Source organism: Empidonax traillii, unplaced genomic scaffold (assembly GCF_003031625.1).
Source record: "Empidonax traillii isolate 1590-97213 ecotype Southwest subspecies unplaced genomic scaffold, ASM303162v1 scaffold690:size337178, whole genome shotgun sequence".
Classification (NCBI taxonomy): Eukaryota; Metazoa; Chordata; class Aves; order Passeriformes; family Tyrannidae; genus Empidonax; species Empidonax traillii.
This window is the reverse complement of record NW_020955883.1, coordinates 294,657-313,459: the sequence shown is the minus strand read 5'-3', so window position 1 is coordinate 313,459 and position 18,803 is coordinate 294,657. Positions and strand designations below refer to the sequence as shown.

General features: G+C 38.6%; 1 protein-coding gene across 1 annotated transcript; it reads left to right on the top strand.

The window, feature by feature from the left end:
- The first annotated feature begins 163 nt into the window (after positions 1 to 163).
- Positions 164 to 17,435, top strand: LOC114065714 (tyrosine-protein kinase TXK-like). The gene is given in 18 exon segments (XM_027899829.1): positions 164 to 317; positions 3,584 to 3,632; positions 3,861 to 3,963; positions 4,730 to 4,935; positions 5,964 to 6,029; positions 6,709 to 6,771; positions 7,561 to 7,632; positions 8,499 to 8,716; positions 9,247 to 9,321; positions 10,304 to 10,475; positions 10,555 to 10,561; positions 12,233 to 12,382; positions 12,385 to 12,444; positions 13,374 to 13,414; positions 15,442 to 15,560; positions 16,017 to 16,057; positions 16,059 to 16,175; positions 17,367 to 17,435. Coding segments are annotated over 18 exon segments (1,644 nt in total). The 5' UTR covers positions 164 to 301.
- Positions 17,436 to 18,803: the final 1,368 nt, after the last annotated feature.

Here is an 18,803-nt window from a genome sequence, read left to right as displayed (position 1 = left end):
CCAAATGCTATAATCTAGTGTGGCTTTTATCATTTTTTAAAAAGAAATACTTGGACCTATGATAAGAGTTTAATAACTTTTTTTTTCTTATAAAATGTTCACTACTGGAAAACAGACACTTTTTTCTCTTCAGAGGCTTTTTTTTTTTTTTTTTAATAAAAGGTAATTAGGCGTACTCAAGCATTACTTGTGGTTTACCATGTTTCGTATCAGAGCGAAGAGCTCAACTTGGGCTGTTGCACTGGCACAGCTCACGAAGAGAGGTTTGCATTTTCATTTGAATATAAATGGATAACCATAAATGATCCTTTCTACCTGTAAGTAAACTTAGCTGCATATTTTGATCTTGCAGTTTTGTTTTGTGCAACAGCAATTGAAGTATTTAAATATTGCCACAAAAATACGAACCTGTTTTCTGCACTGCTAAGGTGATCTCTGTTCAGACTGCTTGTCTTGACGTTCAAAATTAATGCACAGATATTAATCCATTGTACAATGGATTCCACAAAGCAACTACTTTTACATATTAATAGACATTTCCACATGCAGTTCTTAAAAGCACAAACTGCACAGACATGCACAAAACGTTTGGTAGAACTAAAGCTCTCTTTCCTCCAGTGCAGACTTACAGGAAAAACAAAGCCTCAGCTTGCACATGTGAAAAGCTGGAAGCTTATATTTTAAATTGTTTTTAGCAAACTGTACAGTGGCTTTCTATCAGATTATTGATTTTTCTTGTACTGTTGAAAACTGACAGACCAGATCAGGAGGCACACCATATATTACAGCAAAGATCTGGGTTTGATGGGTGCAGCTGAGTTTGTAGTGTTGACTACAGTTAACTTGCTGCTTCGCTGCAAGAGCAAGAGTTTCTTGCAAAACATGCTAGAAGAGTACAAGCCTTCAGTACAACTGTGCAAAATTTGTGCTGCTCCTCTGGTCCCAGCAGTTCAGTTCAGTTCAGAGTGGCCTTATCTGGCCCATGTCCCTAGTGTAACCTGAGCTTTAACTTTTAGTCTGCAGAATTTATCATATCATATTTTGTGATCTTTATTGGATTGCACACTCTTCGCTTGGAAAAACTGCTCACCAAATGAAGCACGTGTCCGAGGAAGGAAACATCATGATTACAGCTTCAACCTATACCTTTTTTATGGTTTTATGGACAGAGTAAGAGGTCAAATATTCCATATTGTATATGCTTGGGAAATTTTTAAAATGTCACATACAGGCATTTATTGCTAATCACTTTAGCACAGCAAAAGGAGGGCATCAGACACAAAAAGCACCCATGAACGGAGCAAGTCTGAAATTCACTGAAGGTAAAAAGGATTCCTGAGCTTACACTATAAATGTATTCGAATTGCTGGGTTCATAAAGTAAGACAGAATTAAATGTCCATAATGTCTGTCTGAACCCTTTGTTTTCTGGTAACAGCTAAATCTTTAAAATCCTATTAGAAGTTTATTCTAGTGTTACATTGAAAGTCTGAAGTGCTGCTTCTAACTATTTCTGGTGTTTTATAAGAAAAAGAAATTATCTGATGAGGAGTAGTATATTTAACTAGACTAGATGTTTCAATTAGAGGAAACAAACAAGCTTTCAAATGCCATATTCCTGTTTGCAAATAACTAAATACTTCACAAACGTGGATTAAACTTCATGTCACTGGCTGAAGTAAAACAAACCCAAGAATTTTTTCACCCACAGTTTATGAAACACAGTTTTAAACGTCTGAGAGAAAGTTTGATGTACACTGGAAAATCATGCAGCAAATGAACTGCATTGCTTGGGTATTTTTAGTTTCTGCATTTTGCATAGCTGTCAGTGGGAACTTCTGTTAAAAATATTGATGATGTCTTCTGATTACTGTACGGTCACCAATTTCCCACGTAAAAGGTTCTTCACAGGATGCAACAGTCTAAGGGAAACTGCGTCACGACTTTCAAGACAGCCTAAACAAAAGAATTATGAGATAGATCTCTTCCAAGTAAGAACTGGAATTGGTCTTATCATTCTGACATCTGACGTTTTTGCTTCTTTTATTTGAGCAAGATTTGCTAAGTTGCATACTTTCATAGAGAAAATAATTACATTTTCATCATGTAGTAAGGTGGTTTTGAATGCTAGGATGCATACTCTCAGCACACTTGGCTTTTCAGTTGGTAACAGGCATTGGCAAAAAGTTTCACAAGACATCAGAAGGGACACTCTATTTATTCCAGGCTGGATTAGGTCACTGGGATCAACAGGACAAAAATGCCAGAAGGCAAAACCAAATAAAGTGGGAGGGACTGGTAGGACCACACAAAGAAATACCATGTTAAATACAAAGCAGTAAAATTCTGAGACCTTGGGAAACCTATTCCAAATACCTTTCTGAGGCCTCTTTGCAAACTATGATCTCTGTGGCAGAGAAAAATAGGACACACTGGAGTGGGATAAAAAGTTTATTTTTTGTTAGTGCAACTGAATATGAGAGGAACCTTGTCTCTCCAGCCTTGACTCTCATGCTTCTTAAGAGACTGTACATTGCATACAAGAGCTTGAGCCTGTCCTGCTGGTGCTGTTGCCCTCCCACTCGCCCATGGCAATGCATGATGGTGAGACAGTTCAGGGAGCTGAGCCAGCAGAAAGGGAGTACCTGCTGGTTCAGCATCCTGTCTTGCTGACGTTGAAATGAGATGAACAACAGTGCAGAGAGAAAGAGTATGGGACCATAACTGCTACAATTTGGCTCAAGCTGCTGTGGGAACACAAATTATGGAAAGTAGCTCTTAGTCTGAGTAGCAGAAGTCCAGATCAGATGTGAACCATTTATTTACCTTGTTCAAATCTTCTTAATGCCTTCTGACCTATTTAATATCATATCCTCCCTGCTGCACATGCAAGATATGTTGGATTGGTTTCTCTTTAAATGTTTGATGTCTGTGATGATGTATCCAGTGTATTTTTCTCTGGATTATCAGCCACTTGACATGTAAGAGTAAAGCATATATCTGTCAGCACTTTAAACCTGGGCTAATGCATTTATTAATAATGCATATATAATAATGTCTGCAACAGAAAATCAGTATTATTTCAAAGAATTGAATGAAGTGTGTCTCCTGTAATGAACCTTGCAATAAAGAAAAGCTTGTCATGCAAATGTTATTTTGTATTTGGCTTGAGTGATCTAAAAACTATATCAGTGCTAAAGCAGACAGTTCTCCACTTCTTGTCCCTGATGAGATTTTCATCCCCCTCGTTGCGCTGGATGGAGCTTGTACAGGGTGGTGTGATCAGTCACATCGGTACTAATCTGGCTGTCAAGGTCTCTTTTTTATCTTAGTTTTGCTGATTTAGTAAGATGATTTAACTCATACACGTGGCCTCATAATTGCTAAGATGTAAGGAAGGCAGTGGATGGTAGGAAAGCTCTGCTGTCTTTGGTGTCTGCAAATTCAGCCTTAATACTTGCTAGATATCTCACAGGAAGACAGGGCTAATAGTGGGGCCAAGCACATATGATAGTTCTTAATTCTGTAAGTTCTGCGAACAAACAAACAAACAGGAACACTGAAAATATGGAAAATGTTCACAGATCACAGCATCCAGCCTGTTTTCTGCTGCTGCTGCACAGTGCAAGAAAGGTATGTGAAATGCTTAAGCTTTTCAGTAATTATGATGATCAGAATATCTATACATAAAGAACTTCTTAAAATCCCTCTATTTTCAGCAGGAATGCAAATATGCAGAAGTTTAAAGACAGTGCACTCTACATATCCCTAATGAAGGAAGGCATGTACATCCTTGGATATTTTTATGTGAATATTTATAGATACGCATTCACATAAATGCTTCATGTTTGTCAAAAGCAGAGCAATGAGAACAAAAGTGAACCTGGATCCTGACACTGGCCTGGTGACCCACTACTCAGCCTCACAGCCAGATGTTTCCTACACATCTATTTGGAAATGCAGGGTAAGTCATGTTTCGGCAGGTGAAAAGAGATAATTGAGCTGATTTGACATACACTGGCTCAGCACCAGAGCAAGCTGGGGAGTAACTAACTCCTGAGTATGTAAGGTACTTTGTTGCATAAAAATTACAGAGTAAAGGTAACTGAAGATTCATACTGATGTAAATACAGGGTCACAATTAGGTTTCCCAAGCTTACTGTCATGAAGAAGGTGGTTCTTCGTTCTTCCTCCTACTTTTGGTTTTGGGTCACAGAGATGAAAAGGGTGGGACTGCCCTGATGGGCAGATGCAAGCTCACCTTGCTCAGCTGGTATGTGAAATGTTCACGTCAGTTTTACTAGATCTAACTTGAATTAATCTGAGTTTTCAAATAGTAGCTAAGTGCAAAGCTAGAACCTCCTCTGATGCAAAAGAAAATTACTATGTTTCTGCCAACTTGTTAAGAAAGTCTGCAGTGTTCTCTGTGTTAATTCTCCAGACAAATGACTGAAATTCCAGACATTGTGACTTTAATGCTGCTCTGCTTTAAACCAGCTGAGGAGTCGTCCCAGCATTCATACTGTGTAGAAGTCACCCCCATTAGGTAGATAGCTTATTTACTATTCACTGTACTTTCCATTACAATTTTTGCTTCTGCACCAACAAGAGGAAGTAACAACCGTGACAAGTTCCTCTTATTTACTGGGACAGTATAATAGCAGGGGAATTAAGCAAACAATAGTAGAGAGAAAAGAGTAGTTATGAAAGATACTTTTATTTTTCACCAGCTCAAGAGGCAATTGCAGTTTAAGAACAAGCCATTACCTCCTCTACCTGCCGAGGCATTGGAAGACTACACCAAGAAACCCAGAGTTATTGCACTCTATGATTTTTTTGCTAGAGGGCCTTCAGATTGACCTCTAAAGAAGTCAGAAGAACACATTATCCTTGAACAGTATGATCCCCACTGGTGGAAGGCAAGAGACCAACACGGGTAAGAGAGTGGGCATCTATTTCAATCTCCCTACACAGAAAGAAAAAAAGCCTAAAAAGCCTAAAACAACCTCTGCAAAAGCAGGCGGATAGAATGAGATGTGAGATAATTTAGGGACAGGTTTGAAAGCGTTCATCTACGTATGAGGCACAAATGTTGACTGACTTTTAGCAGTGTTTGGCATCCCAGAAATGGACAGGGAATCTAGAATCTGCTGGGAATTCAGAGTTAGGCCCTAGACTCAGTAATTTCACAAGCAACATAAGGGTGTTTAAGGACCATGTGAATCACTGGGCTCTGAGCCATGTGCAAATCCAGCTTTCCATACTTCAAGTGTTTTACAATGGAATATGTGTGCGTAAACACTTTCTAAAACTATAGAGATTATGAAGACATGTGCCTGAAATAAAACCTCTGGCCCAAAATACCTGTGTATTTTAGAGAGCTAGATAACTTCAGTTAGGATCCTTTTCCCACTTATGTTTGTTTCATGTTATTCCCCTTTCTCCTTTGCATTTTCTTCAGTGTATCTGGTACTCTGGTGTTGGGAGGGGTTATATGTTATATAGTAACCATCTCCTTTCCATTCAAATTTCTCCTTTAAATACTTTAAATGCTTTTTTTCTCAACTCATATTTGTAGCAAAAGTATACAGATTGTGTTTTGTATATACAAGCAAGCACACACTTTATATTTCTTCATATAGAAGCATTGTTTAGGCCAGAAATGAAGAGGGTAGCTTCTGATTTAGAGGAAATATGTTTTTTTCCTAAATTTGCTTTTGATTTGACTTATTAGCATGCTGACCTCAGCACTCAATAAATACCTGTCTCAGCTGGGTTTTTCATTTGAGTAGCCATCCTCAGTTGTGGGGCAAAAAGGTTGTGCCTGGGATGAAAGGACTCAAAGTTGTATTCAATAGCCACTAGTATAAGGAACTCTTGTAATTCAACAAAAGGATGATGTATATCTTCATCCTATTAATACTTTACACTATACTAGACATTTTCCCCTATATACTGTTTCAGGAGTGAAGGTCTAATTCCCAGCAACTATGTTACTGAGAACAAGAAAAGTAATTTAGAAATGTACAAGTAAGTACCTTTGAAAATTATAATTGTGCCTTCATGTCTAAAAATTGATTGCAGTAATATATTTTAATGCTTAATCCTTCAATGTGTATTAGACACAAACATCTGTTCATCAAAACTCTTTTTTTTTTTTTTTTTGTAAAACATTATTCTTAGAATGAATTCAGTGTTTAGATTTGGAACTATTTGCTCAGAGATGGTAAAGTTACTAACACTGAGTACTTCAACAATGCTCATTTTCATTAATTGTAATGTCAGAACCCAGATGTTTCCTATTTCTGTAGACTTCATGCATAATGTTTCTGTATTCTGCTCTTTGTGTGTTATGACCATGGAGTTAGATCCAATGACTCCAACTTATTTACTGGAAAGTTAAATTCTGAAAAATTGTAGAGAAGAAAGTTTTGACACATCATCCAGGACTGTAAATTTCATCACAGTTTGGCATAACTGTTCCCTGGGGTTTCTTTTGTTTGAGCTAATATTTAATCACAGTGAATCAGGGAAAAATATTCTAAAAAAAAAGGTCTAAGAAAGTAATTCCAAATTAGGAGATGTTTATATACAGTGATGGTTCTAGATAGGTTTTTTGACTTGGAATAATGTAACTATTAATCTGTGAAACAAAGTAAACATTCATTTTTACTGTCTGAATAAAGGATAGGTTCTCTCCTTGTTGCAGGTGGTACTGCAAAAACATAAACAGAAGACAGGCAGAACTCCTCTTGTGCCAGAAGGTTACTCAGCTTATACACAGAGCTAACAGTACCTAGGAAGATCTATCAGTAGAGGATCAAGAGCATTATCACAGTCAAATCTTTTTGGTATGTTGTAAAAGTACTTTAAAATAAGAAAACTTTCTGGGGTAAGCATAGAGTGTAGACTATTCAGACTTCACAGAGCTTTAAATTGTATCCCCAGCAAATTCTATATAGATTTTCTATGCTAGATAAATCAGATTACATGTGGTTTACTGTGCTTGCATTAGACATTGAAGACTAAAATCCATGTAGTAAGCAAATTTAGTTAAGTTTAGCAGCTTAACAAAACCACTGCATCTTCCTTATATTCAGAGCAAACCATCCATATTGCATTCTACCCCCTTCAGTTACCAAGGTGCCTAACTCAGATAAACTCATTAGGTCTTTGTTTTAGGACTAACATGAGCCTGGGACAAGAAAGACTGGGGGAAAACATCTCAGACAGAACTGTTTCACAGTAGTTTTTTTCCTAGTGATTCGTGTGACTTGATTTTTTAATAAATCAAAGCATTTGCACTACTTCACACTGAAGATCATAATTCACCTAAATTATTTAACTCCAAGAAATTGCATGGCACTTAGTATTTTCCCTTGGTTAATTTTTCTCTGCTATATACCTGACTATCCATTCCTGTTCTCCACTGCTTTATCTCCCTCTCAAATAGTCATAGGTATTCCACAGAATTTGGTAGCTGCAAGTCCTATCTCAAGGAAGGATTATTCAAGCTCGAAAGTGGAAAATAACTCTACTTGGATTTCTTTTCAGTCCAAAGAAGTGCATTTGTTGTAAGAGATTCAAGTCGACAGAGTTGTCTTACGCTGTCCATGTATTCATGGGCTAAAGGGTGAGTTGCTCTGAATGGTTAGGGTTTGAATCAAGGGGTGATGGAAAAGCTTTCCCCAAACTCCTCAGAATAGTTGTGTAGGTTGGGCATGCAGTGCACAAGAGCAGGAAACCACTGGGGTGCTGTTCATGCAGAGTTAATTACCCTGTGCACAGAAAAGATGATGGAAGGCAGTGGATCTGGGAGTCAGGGCATAAATGTCCTGTCATGACAAGATTACCTGCACTCACTGAGATCCTCAAATAATCTGCTGTGGAAGCTGTGCATTTCACCCATGTAACATGAAGTGCCATGGCTACCAAACCACACTGTGAGAGCCTTTGGCCACTGCACCAAACTGTTTTCCTTCTCTGTAGGCTCTGCACATTGTAAGTTCATCCAAGACTGTGCTGTCCTCTAACTTCTCCCGCTTGTCTCCCAAAATCACCTCATCCCCTTACTGTGCAGTCTTACTTGTTTGCCAGACAACAGCCACAGGACTCACTTTTCCCCGTATCAGTAGCAACAACCTGCAGCACTGACTTATCCCATCTCAACCTGTTGTATACCCTTTTCATCGGCTCTCCTACATCCTCCTGCATCAACTGTGTCTGCTTTCCTTCTCTATCTCTTATAGCAAGCCAGAGATGAGAGGAGCAAAGCAAAGGCATTGCTGCTACCACCACTCTCTTCCTCCCTCCATCCCCTTTCTTGGAAAGGTGGAGTAAGCCCTCCCCACCACCTGAGTGCTGGGAAAAGGCTCACAATTTCTGTAGACTCAATAATGTTTCTGACAATGCCTCAATAATGTTTCTGTATTCTGATCTTTGCTTGCTGGGAACATATGACCACAATTTAGGGTACTAACCTTCAGCAACTACCTCCAGCCTGAAAAGCAAATTTAACTTCTTAGTTTCTTCACAGGAAGAAGGGATAGATGGACAGCAAAATATACAGAAAGCAAACAAGATGGATAATGTGAAGAAATACAGAAAAGCAAATGTACCCAATAAAACCTCCAGTAAAGAATCTTTGGAGAAGCAGAACACAAAATTTAATCTCAAGCTACACTTTAAATATGTTTTTAAGTTTTGGGAGAAAACAGGTAATTAGGAACATTTGAATTTAAAAGGTTATATTCAAATAAGTGCTAAATTAAGAACCTGAAAGTAACAGTGGGAAGAATTAATGAACACTCAGAATCCTTGGTGAGGGATGTATTCACTTGTAGTGCTGGCTCATGAATGCAAAGAAAATGAATGACAGACACGAAGATATTTCTTGCGATGGGAAACAAATCTGAGAAATCATGCTGGAAGATGCCACTTAGGTGGGTAATACAGTATCTTAGACTCATTTATTTAGGATCACTAGTGTCATACAAAAAACAAACAAGACTGTAACTCCTGGCTTTATGAAAGTATAGGTTTTTTGTCGTCAGAGCCCTATTGAATATTCTTTCTCCATTTCTTCCACTGCAGTGTTTTATCTGAAGAAGCTGTAAAGAAAAGTAACTTCAAGAAATAAGAAATGTACATCAGATTCCAAATATTTTTGTTTCAGAAGAGGTATGACATAGCATATTTTAAAATTAAGCAATTGGCTAACAGAATATTGTTGTTCTGTTTCCTACAGGTCAAATCAAATGCCTGCGATATCCAGTTGGATCAGATGGATGTTCTTCACCAGCAACGGCAGGACTGAATTATGGTAAATTTTTTGTCTTTGTTTGGAGGATATTTAGCTACCTACCTAGGCAAGAATTTAGGTTGTATTCACCCATAATTAAGCTGTATCTGTGAAATGTCTTGGTAATAAGAAACACATCAACAGACACATATTCACCAGAAACAGACACTCATTTCCTATAAGGTGTCAGTACTAAATTAGGCATCTGACTCAGTTGCTTCTGTTCAGTGACTGATGTGCTTCTCTTACAACTACCAGTGCATTCCAGAGCTATCTGGACTTTTCTAAGTGAACCTAAGATTCAAATAGACATTTAACAGCTTTTGAAATGCTACTTGGTTTATTTAAATGCTTAGGAAAATTGAAAAATAAAATTCGTATCATTTATGGGGAAGATTTTCTTTTTCGGTTCTGCAAGTTTTAGAATAAGAATGGAATCCTACATGGTGTTATTGCAAACAAGCTAAAAATGCCACTTTTGTGTATATAGGTCAGGAATTCCATACAATCTGTCTGATGACAAGAACTTCCAAAAATTGAGTGTCTTTCATGTTTCAAGAATCTCAAGCCTTAATATTTCTGAATGGTAGAACTATTGTGGTAATTAAAATAAAAGCAGCCAGTAACTATTTCTGTAGCTATACTATCCATCTGGAACTGTTCTGGAGCTAAAAACATCACCTATCATAATGCCAAAAAAGTTCTCATGTGCAGCCAAGGCTAAACACTTGCCTTATCTTCATGTCTCAGACATTCCTACATTAAGCAATTTAAACATTAATCAGATTCCAAAAGCTGTAAAATAATTTTAATTTAAATTTAAACGTATGTGAGCAAGTGGAATTCTTCAGATATTTAAAACCCATGCTGCATCTGATGAGCAAGTGTGATGCTTCGCTGTGTGCATGAACTGCAAATAGCAAGCCATGTCTCCTGGAGCACAGTTAGAAGGCCAACTGGAAAACTGGACTGACTCTTGTTACATACTGGGTTGCTTTTGTAGAGGAGTTGGGATTAAACCCATCTGAACTGATATTCATTGAAGAACTCGGGCATGGCCAGTTTGGAGTTGTTTATCTCAGTAAATGGAGAGCAACAATCAAGGTTGCCATCAAAACTATCATTGAAGGTGCAATGTCTGAAGATGATTTTGTGGAGGAGACCAAACTGATGATGTAAGTACAAAAGTTATTATATCTGGCAGTTGACCAAGAAATAAATATAACCTAGGTCCATTTAAACAAATAGACAAAGCAGTTTGGTGGGAATAGTGGATGTGCAGCAGAGAAAGACTGATATAAAGGTCTGAACTAAACTGATGCAGATGCTTCCTACGCCTATCATCAGGCTCTTTCTTCAGAGTGTTCACTGCTTTGTGCTGTGGAACAAAATGGGGAGTAAATGTTCTGATAAATAAATGTACTCCTACAACTACTTTTATATCCATAATTCAGTGTCTCTAGGACTACCAGCAGAGCTTTTATCTAACTAAAACTTTTGAGAAACTATATTATCATATCTGCAAATTTTGCAAATTAGGGAAAAGTATACACATAAGGTCTTGGCAAAGCCCAGATGAGAAGAACCCTTGTAGGGTCACGTCCCCTGCCTGAAAGCTGGGCGTTACTAGACCTTTCCATTTTGCATCAACTAAATTAAGCTTTGCATTCACTGGATTTATATAACTGATGAACAATTATGAGTAAACATTTTGGAGGAAGTTGTAGGCAGAAATGTGGTAGGTAGTGGGAGAAGTCTGAAGCCAGTTGAATTGGATACTGTTTATCGACTACTGAAAGTATTTTTCAAAACTATCATGAGAATCAAAGGTCTAGTTGCCTGCCAAGGACAAATTTTAGCCTGTCTAAAATGCAGTTTTAAACAGGAAACTCTCCCGCCCTGTCATGGTTTTGCTGGTTCTTAGAAACTAGGCAGGAATTTTTCCCTTCCCCCTGCCCACTGCATGGAGGGATGTTAAGTGGGCGCTTAAGTAACACAATATAAGCTGCCTCCTACTTAGCGGCCCTCAGAATCTCGTCTCCTGGGAAGGGAGAGTGAGGAGTTCTTTCCCACTTCTTTTTCCTCTTGTCTCCTGGGAAATGGGGGGGGGGGGGGGGGGGGGGGGGGGGGGGGGGGGGGGGGGGGGGGGGGGGGGGGGGGGGAGGAGTTCTGGGCTGGCTGCTGAAGCTGGAACAAGGTCAGAGTGTAAGCTCAGTCTGGCTGCCAGCTGTGGATTCTGCTTGGATTTGCATCAGGAAGGAACTGTTTTGGGAGGTTTTTTCCCTTTCCCTTTTCCTATTTGTTTCTTTCTTAGCAGTGGTTCTTGTGCACATCAAAAGGAGAAGGAAAACCATACTGCATGATTCAGCCAGGAGAACAGAGTGAGTTTTTCCCATTGGGGAGGACTTTTTTTGTTGTTGTTTCTCTCCCTCCTTTCTCTCCCCTTTCCCAGTGTGTGTGTGGGGGAAGGAAACCCATTTTCAGTTTCTCCAGCACATGCCTGAGGGTGTTACCCCCATGTGGCAATGACCAGTGATCCCATAGCGCCCCATGCTGACCAGCATAACAAACTGCAGGCTCTGCATCTCCGGTGATCCAACAGCACCCCCTGTTGACTGTGGTTAGAATTGCACCAAAGGGTGAAAACTGAACTGTTTACTTTTTTTCTTTGCTTGTTTATTGGTTTGTTTTGAAGGGGATTATTTGTGGGTATAGGAGTATTTTTCAGTTTTTTTACTTATTTCCTTTCATTGTTTCTGCCAATACACATAAATCTTTTTAATAAAGGGCTGTTATTTTTCCTTTTTCCACGTGTTTTTTTCCCTTCAATTGGAGCCTCTTCATTTCAGATTTACAATTGCTTAGAGGGAGGAGTTTGAGTCTTACTCACAACTCATCCTCAGCAAAACACATGTGTCTCATTTAAACTGAGACACACCCAAAGCTGGTCCAGCTTTATGGAGTGTGCACATATCAGAAGCCTCTCTACATTGTGACTGAATTAATGGAAAATGGCTGCCTGCTCCATTACCTTCAGCAAAGGCAGGGGAAACTCGGCAGAGATGTGCTGCTGAGCATGTGCAAAGGGATGTGTGCAAAGGGATGGAATATCTGGAAATAAATAACTTTATTCACCATGATTTAGTAAGTACAATAGGTTTTCTGACGGTCTTGACAAATATTTGCAGTAAAAAATGTGCCACTGAATTTTATGGGACACTATGCGTCCTGTAAGACTTCAGCCCTGCAGAATCTAATAAGACGAAATAAAACTTTTCAGCTGTTCTTTTGTCCATGGACAGCTCGAATAAAAAGAAATTTTTACCACTGGAAAAAAACACTTGAGACATCAGAGAAAACTGGGATATGGGCATGGAGCAGGCTGGTGTTAGGACATCCCAGTATAAGAGTGATCCAAAATCAGAGCAATACAAAAGATCAGCAACAATGAGGATTTTTAAAAATTAAATCTTTCTCTATCTATATTTTTTCAGCTCCCTACTGCCATACTTTGATGTTGGGATATGGATGGCTTTTCTGCCCTACCTCTCATGGGCAGGGAATCATCCGAGAGTAGCTTGTTTCTGTACTTCTTGATATTTATCCATGCTCACATCTGGATGCAGAGAGGAAATTTTCCTGCTCTCCTATCTAGCGGCCTGAAGAAATGAAAAATCTTGAAAATTTCCAAGGAGTCCTTGATTTCTGTAATTAAAAAGTCACAAAACACTTTTAAAAATTCACATTGAGTGTCCTAGTGCTGGTGTTTCAGGAAAATACCTGGTTGGATGACTAGACTCCAGCCTAAAATTCTTTCACCATTCAAGCATATGTGAACATATTGCAACTCATACTACATGCATTTAAGCTCATATGTACTATGTGTATGTTCCTACACAGAGGTGAAAAATGTTCACTGACTCAGAGCCAGAAATTCACTCATATTTTTGACCAATACACTAACCTTCTTTTAGATATAAACAACAGGAGCTCAAGCCAATATATTCAACTGCTATATTTTTCTTAAAACTCTTAAGCACAGATTTCAGATATGTTTCTCTCACTTTCCCCAGGCTGCAAGAAACTGTTTAGTATTCGATTTTGGCATGGCAAGGTACGAGGCCGCTGGCACAGGTTTCATGAGCACCTATTCTCAGACAGGTGCAGCATCATCTTGAGTTAACGTCATTGCTTGCTTCACTGGCGTGGATAATCCCACTGTGGTTAATTTTTGAATGCTGATAAAAATTGTAATGTTGTTTAACTATTGTACCATGAACTGGATGTCGTGTCCTTTTCTTGCTCTTGGTGAATGCAAGATGTGTAAACAAAGCACCAGATGGGTAAACAAACTTCAGAGGTGTTTATGGATAGAAAAATGCCAAGGGTACACAGGGCTTGAAGCCAGAAGCTTGAAGAAAGAAGTTCTCCCGACTTTTCTGAGCAGGGTGGAGGACAGAAAGTTCCTAGGGACAGAACCAGGAGCTGGTGATGAGCTTTTCAGGCAGCTGTGGCTGAGTACGTGAGACAAGATGCAGGGAGGGCAGGTTGCAGGGAGGGTGGTCAGGAAGTGTGATGCATGCTGCTCTAGCAGGGAAGTGGTTTTTCTGGTTAGTGATAGCACCAGCCAAAGTGGGGAAAGAAAGCACACTGTATTCTGACAAGCACTGGCCAGAGAAACGTAGCTCTGCCCTCACAGTCTTCCCTCTGAAAACATGACGTGTTTTATAGCTGAGCTGATCAAATGACTGACTGCTCCCCAAAGGGGTTGTCTCCTTCCTTCTTTCCTCTTGCAAGCCCAACAAAGCTCTCCACTTTTGTGTTTTACCGTTAGTTTTTTCTGCAGAATTAGTACAATGAATGAGCTCACTTAGAAGGCAGATGAACTTGAAAGGCAGTGAGTGGCTCAGAGCAGGAGGTGGTGGTGACATCTACCTTGTGGCTACAAATCATGAGATCAGCACAACCATGCTGCTTACCTTTAGTTTTGCCTCCTGTTTCTAACCTCAGGCTTACAACCCCCTAGCATTTCATAACTAAATACTTGTTTTTCACGGGGCTGTCCTGTACCATGGTTGCCCTGTTGTCCAAAAGGGTAAGGTCAGTATTTTGGGTTTGAACTCATCCAAATGAGTCAGAAAACACACTAAGAGACCAAGGGGCTGTCAGGGTCCAATCTAAGAATAATGGACCTGAAAGGCTCCCTGTTGCCAAAAAGTGGAGATCAGTGGTGTGGCTCTAGGACTGGTTCTCACTCTCCTGGGGAAATTGTGAGGTGATGCTAACACAACCTAATTATTCAGAGCTCACGCAATTGCCACTACAGGTTATTTTGTACTGCTATTTCATATGTTCCTTATTCAGTAGTCTCCCATATTTCTATGCCTGCACCAAAATGAGAAAGTGAGTCAAAGAGATGATTTCTTTCAAGTGACGTCCTTTAAAAGGTGCTTTAAAAGATGATAAAGCATTATGCTCTCCCTGAGAACTGCACATCTGTTGTCTGCTCAGGAATGTTAATACCAACAAAATGTGCATAGAGTTTGTCAGTGTGTAGGGGTCAGACTAGTAACCTTTTAAAGTGTTGCCCTATAAATGCCTGCATTAGACACATCATTCCATTTTATCTGGGAGATTAGCTCCTATAAGCTTGGGCAAAAAAAATTACTTTAATGCTATAAAAACTGTTGCCTCAAACATTTCTTTATGTGTTGCTTTGGTAACAATGTCCCAGATATTACATCTGTGAAGATGGGCAGTGACTGTAGTATTTGGGTAGAACGAGTGGTTGGAAAGATGGATCCTGTTAAAAGAGGACTAAGTATTGCTGCTGGTTTTCCTGTCCATGGTGTCCTATCAATATACACCCAAAAGATGACAATAACAACCATCCTGTCAGTCTTACAGAAGGTATCAATATATTTTCTTCCAACATACTTCTCTTGAACAATCCAAATAATTAATTTAAACAGAAATCACTTTAAGCGCATAGCTTTCAGTATTGTTTTCTGTGGACATTTTATACTAAATTAGTGTTACCATTTCCTTGCTTCTAAATTGACAGAGTATTTTTATTAAATTATAAACCCTTTATGGAAATGTCACTCATTCAAATATATGAAGTTTCCTCTCATTCTTTAGGTACGTCATTGATGACGATTATATTAGCTCTTTAGGTGCCAAATTTCCAATCAAATGGTCATCTCCTGAAGTCTTTCATTTCAAAAAATACAGCAGCAAATCAGATGTGTGTTCATTTGGTGAGTTGATTAGGTGCATACACAACATATTGCGCTTCCCTAGAACTACTGGTTTGATTTAGGAAGTGTAGCTTTTTATTCATGCTACCTATCTTAAGCTGCAGTACTTCCCATTTTTAAATCTTGCTTATATTTGACAAGTATGTTTTTCAATGGAAAGGCTCTGTGCCTAAAAATTAGATTTTGCACTGAAATGTGCATTCTTAGTAAGTCCCCATTAACCAAATGTATATTTTTCTGAGTTTCATGGACCACAACCTTATCTGACTTAAAAGAGAGCAGAATTATATTAGTTGAAAATGGTTTTGATTGTCTCCTGTTCATGTTGCCCATATTTTCATGCATTTTTCAATACACAAAAGATCAGGAGTGTTTTTTGTTCTCCTAATGTTAAAAACTTGTGGGCTTGGCATTTTTTTGTTTTGTCCTAAACCTTATATTTTGGTTCACTTCTAGGTGTATTGATGTGGGAAGTTTTCACAGAAGGCAAAATGCCTTTTTGAAAAGAAGTCAAATTCTGAAGTTATCTATGAAATTTCTCATGGTAACTGACTTTATCAATCACATTTGGCATCACATACTGTATACAGAGTCATGTACAGCTGCTGGTATGAGGTTTGTTGCCCTTTTTTTCCCTGTGATATTACTTTATTATTAATTTTCAGTATGGATATAAAAGCAATCTCTAATAAATGGAGGCATTAAATCCTTATTTCACGTCTGTGAAATCCTCGGTATCTCTGATTATGTTTTTTAAAAATCACACCTAAGTTTACAAGCCTCTCTTCTTTTGACTGTTGCAGCTAATAAATATAAAGCACACTATCAGTTCAATAGGTCTAGACCATTCCTGGGTTTGAATATGCCACTATTGCCTTGCTTCTCTACTACATTCAGTGTGATACCTTTTTCACTCCTTTGTATCGTGTGTAGCTTTCTCTAGCTCTGTGCTGACCTTAAGACATCCATATACAAAGTGGATATGCCCACTAGATATAGATTTTGAACTCTCTTTTTGAGATGTACATCAGTATCTCTGTATATCACTACAGTTTCTAGGCTGCACCCCTTCCGCCCTCTCCAAGCTGATCTGGTACTTGATGTTCTTTCTCTATTTCTCCTGCTCCTATTTCTTCCTAAATTGGTATCAAAACACTGATTTCATCAACTTCTCCATATGATTAATCTCTTAAGGTTCCTCCTTCTCTAGTCTCTACAGGAAATGAGGTTGCTCCTTTATCGCTCACCTTTTAACTCTATATTAAACTTCTAAACCCTAAGTAAAAAAAAGGTTAAGAGACAAATCTAAATTGTGTCTGACTTGCTTGTTTATCACAAACATCCATCAGGATGCCAGCCAGCAGAGAGAGGATGGGGAAGAAGTTGTCCCCTCTGTCTACCACCAGCAGGAGTTTGCTCTATACTAAGCTGCACATTAAATAATACAGCCAGGAAGACCCTATTTCAACAACTCAGGAAACATTCCTGAGTATCATGGTTTCCTGAAAGGTAGGGCCATCCATAGACCCACTGCAGGGGGAAATATTATAGGAATTCCGATCCAGAATTGAAACGAGTATAAAGAAATTCCAGGAGTTTTTGGAAAAGTGCCTGTGCTCATGTTGCTGGAGTCATGAATAACAGACTATTTTTCTCTCTCAGATGACAAACTTGAACTTTTCTTCTGCATTAATAAAATAAAATGTAATTTTTAAATGGTATCTCACATTTACTTATAACTGTCTTCTTAAGTCTGGTATTATAATTGACCAATCTGCTAATATAAGTTTATCCTCTGCTTTTCAGAAACCTGAAGGATGTCCTACTTTTGCAGAGTTAATAGTGACTCTCACAGATCTAACAGAGATGAGATAATCACAGATTTTATACCAATATATTTACTGAAAGGTTAGCATTAAGCATGCCAGTAATGCAGCTGGTACAGAAAACCTTTCACAGCGATCTCTACTTAAATCACAGTACCAGCATCCTACATATCGAAGCAACTGTTAAGGCTTGGCCTAATTTTTACTCATTTGAGAAAGATACTCCAGGAGCCTTGCTTTTGGACTCACAAGGCTTTTGTTTTCATGATGAGGGAGAACAATCTCCTGTCTGAAAAGTAGTAAGCAAGCCTACTAACCTCATAGGCCTTTATATTAATTCTTTTGCTCAGAGCTACACTAATTCTTGTAAAAATGTTATTGTTTGGTACTTACTGTGACTCATGCACTGGGGAATACCAAGTGAGAGCAGTAAAAATTATGGAAGAACCTCTGATAAAGCTTTAGCTTGGTCACGTTTAAAGGCAAATCCTTGTGCACTGCAAAGCATGCAGCGCTGAAGAGACAGAGCAGTGTTTCAGAAGGGACATGGAGCTAACTGACCGACTGCTGGAGCAGTGCCCATGTGTGCCTCTTCCCCCTGCTGTGGATACAGGCAGGCAAAGGGAGCAAAAGGAGCACTACTCATGTAGCAGCTCCCAAGTCACACCTGAGTAGCTGGAAAGACTGAGCATTTTAAACCTGCACTGCAAGTCAGTTTGTCTTCTCTATCAATTCTCTATGGAAGGAGTAAGGATTATTTTATTCCAACCTCTCCCACAATTTTTAAGTATTGTCTCCCACTCCTCTCTGCTGTCTACTCAAATGTCACTCTTGCCTTAGTTCTCCCCTTGCAAGTGTCCAGAATACTTAATGGGCAAGTCAGAACTGGAACCTGACAATAAAACTCAGATGGATCCTGTGATACCTTACAGATACCTTACCTACTTCTTAAGTTATTATTCACTTTTAATTTTAAATCTTAATTGTGGTCAATAAAAACATGCTATAGAGCAGGAAAAGCAGATGAAATTCATCAAAATTTAAAATCAAATAGACCATTACAAATAAATATGCTCTTTAATATATGTGACTGTGTTGTGAACTATTTATAAATATATTACAATATTTAGTTTTACAGCATTTAGTAGACAAAATATGTAAAACATGCCAGAATGATTGAGGTCTGCACAATTTAATTTTTAATTTCCAAATTTCTAAAATATAACTATAACAATAAAATCAAATATAGAAAATAACCACAGTTTTGAATTTCCAAAAGATGACAGCATCTCTGAAACAAATTCAGTCCTGGCATTAATCAGTCATCTTTACTGCAATAGTATTTTGATAGTTATCATTCCTTGGGAATATGCAAGTTGATCTGTAATACACTGCAGTATTGTGCAGTAAAAAGCAG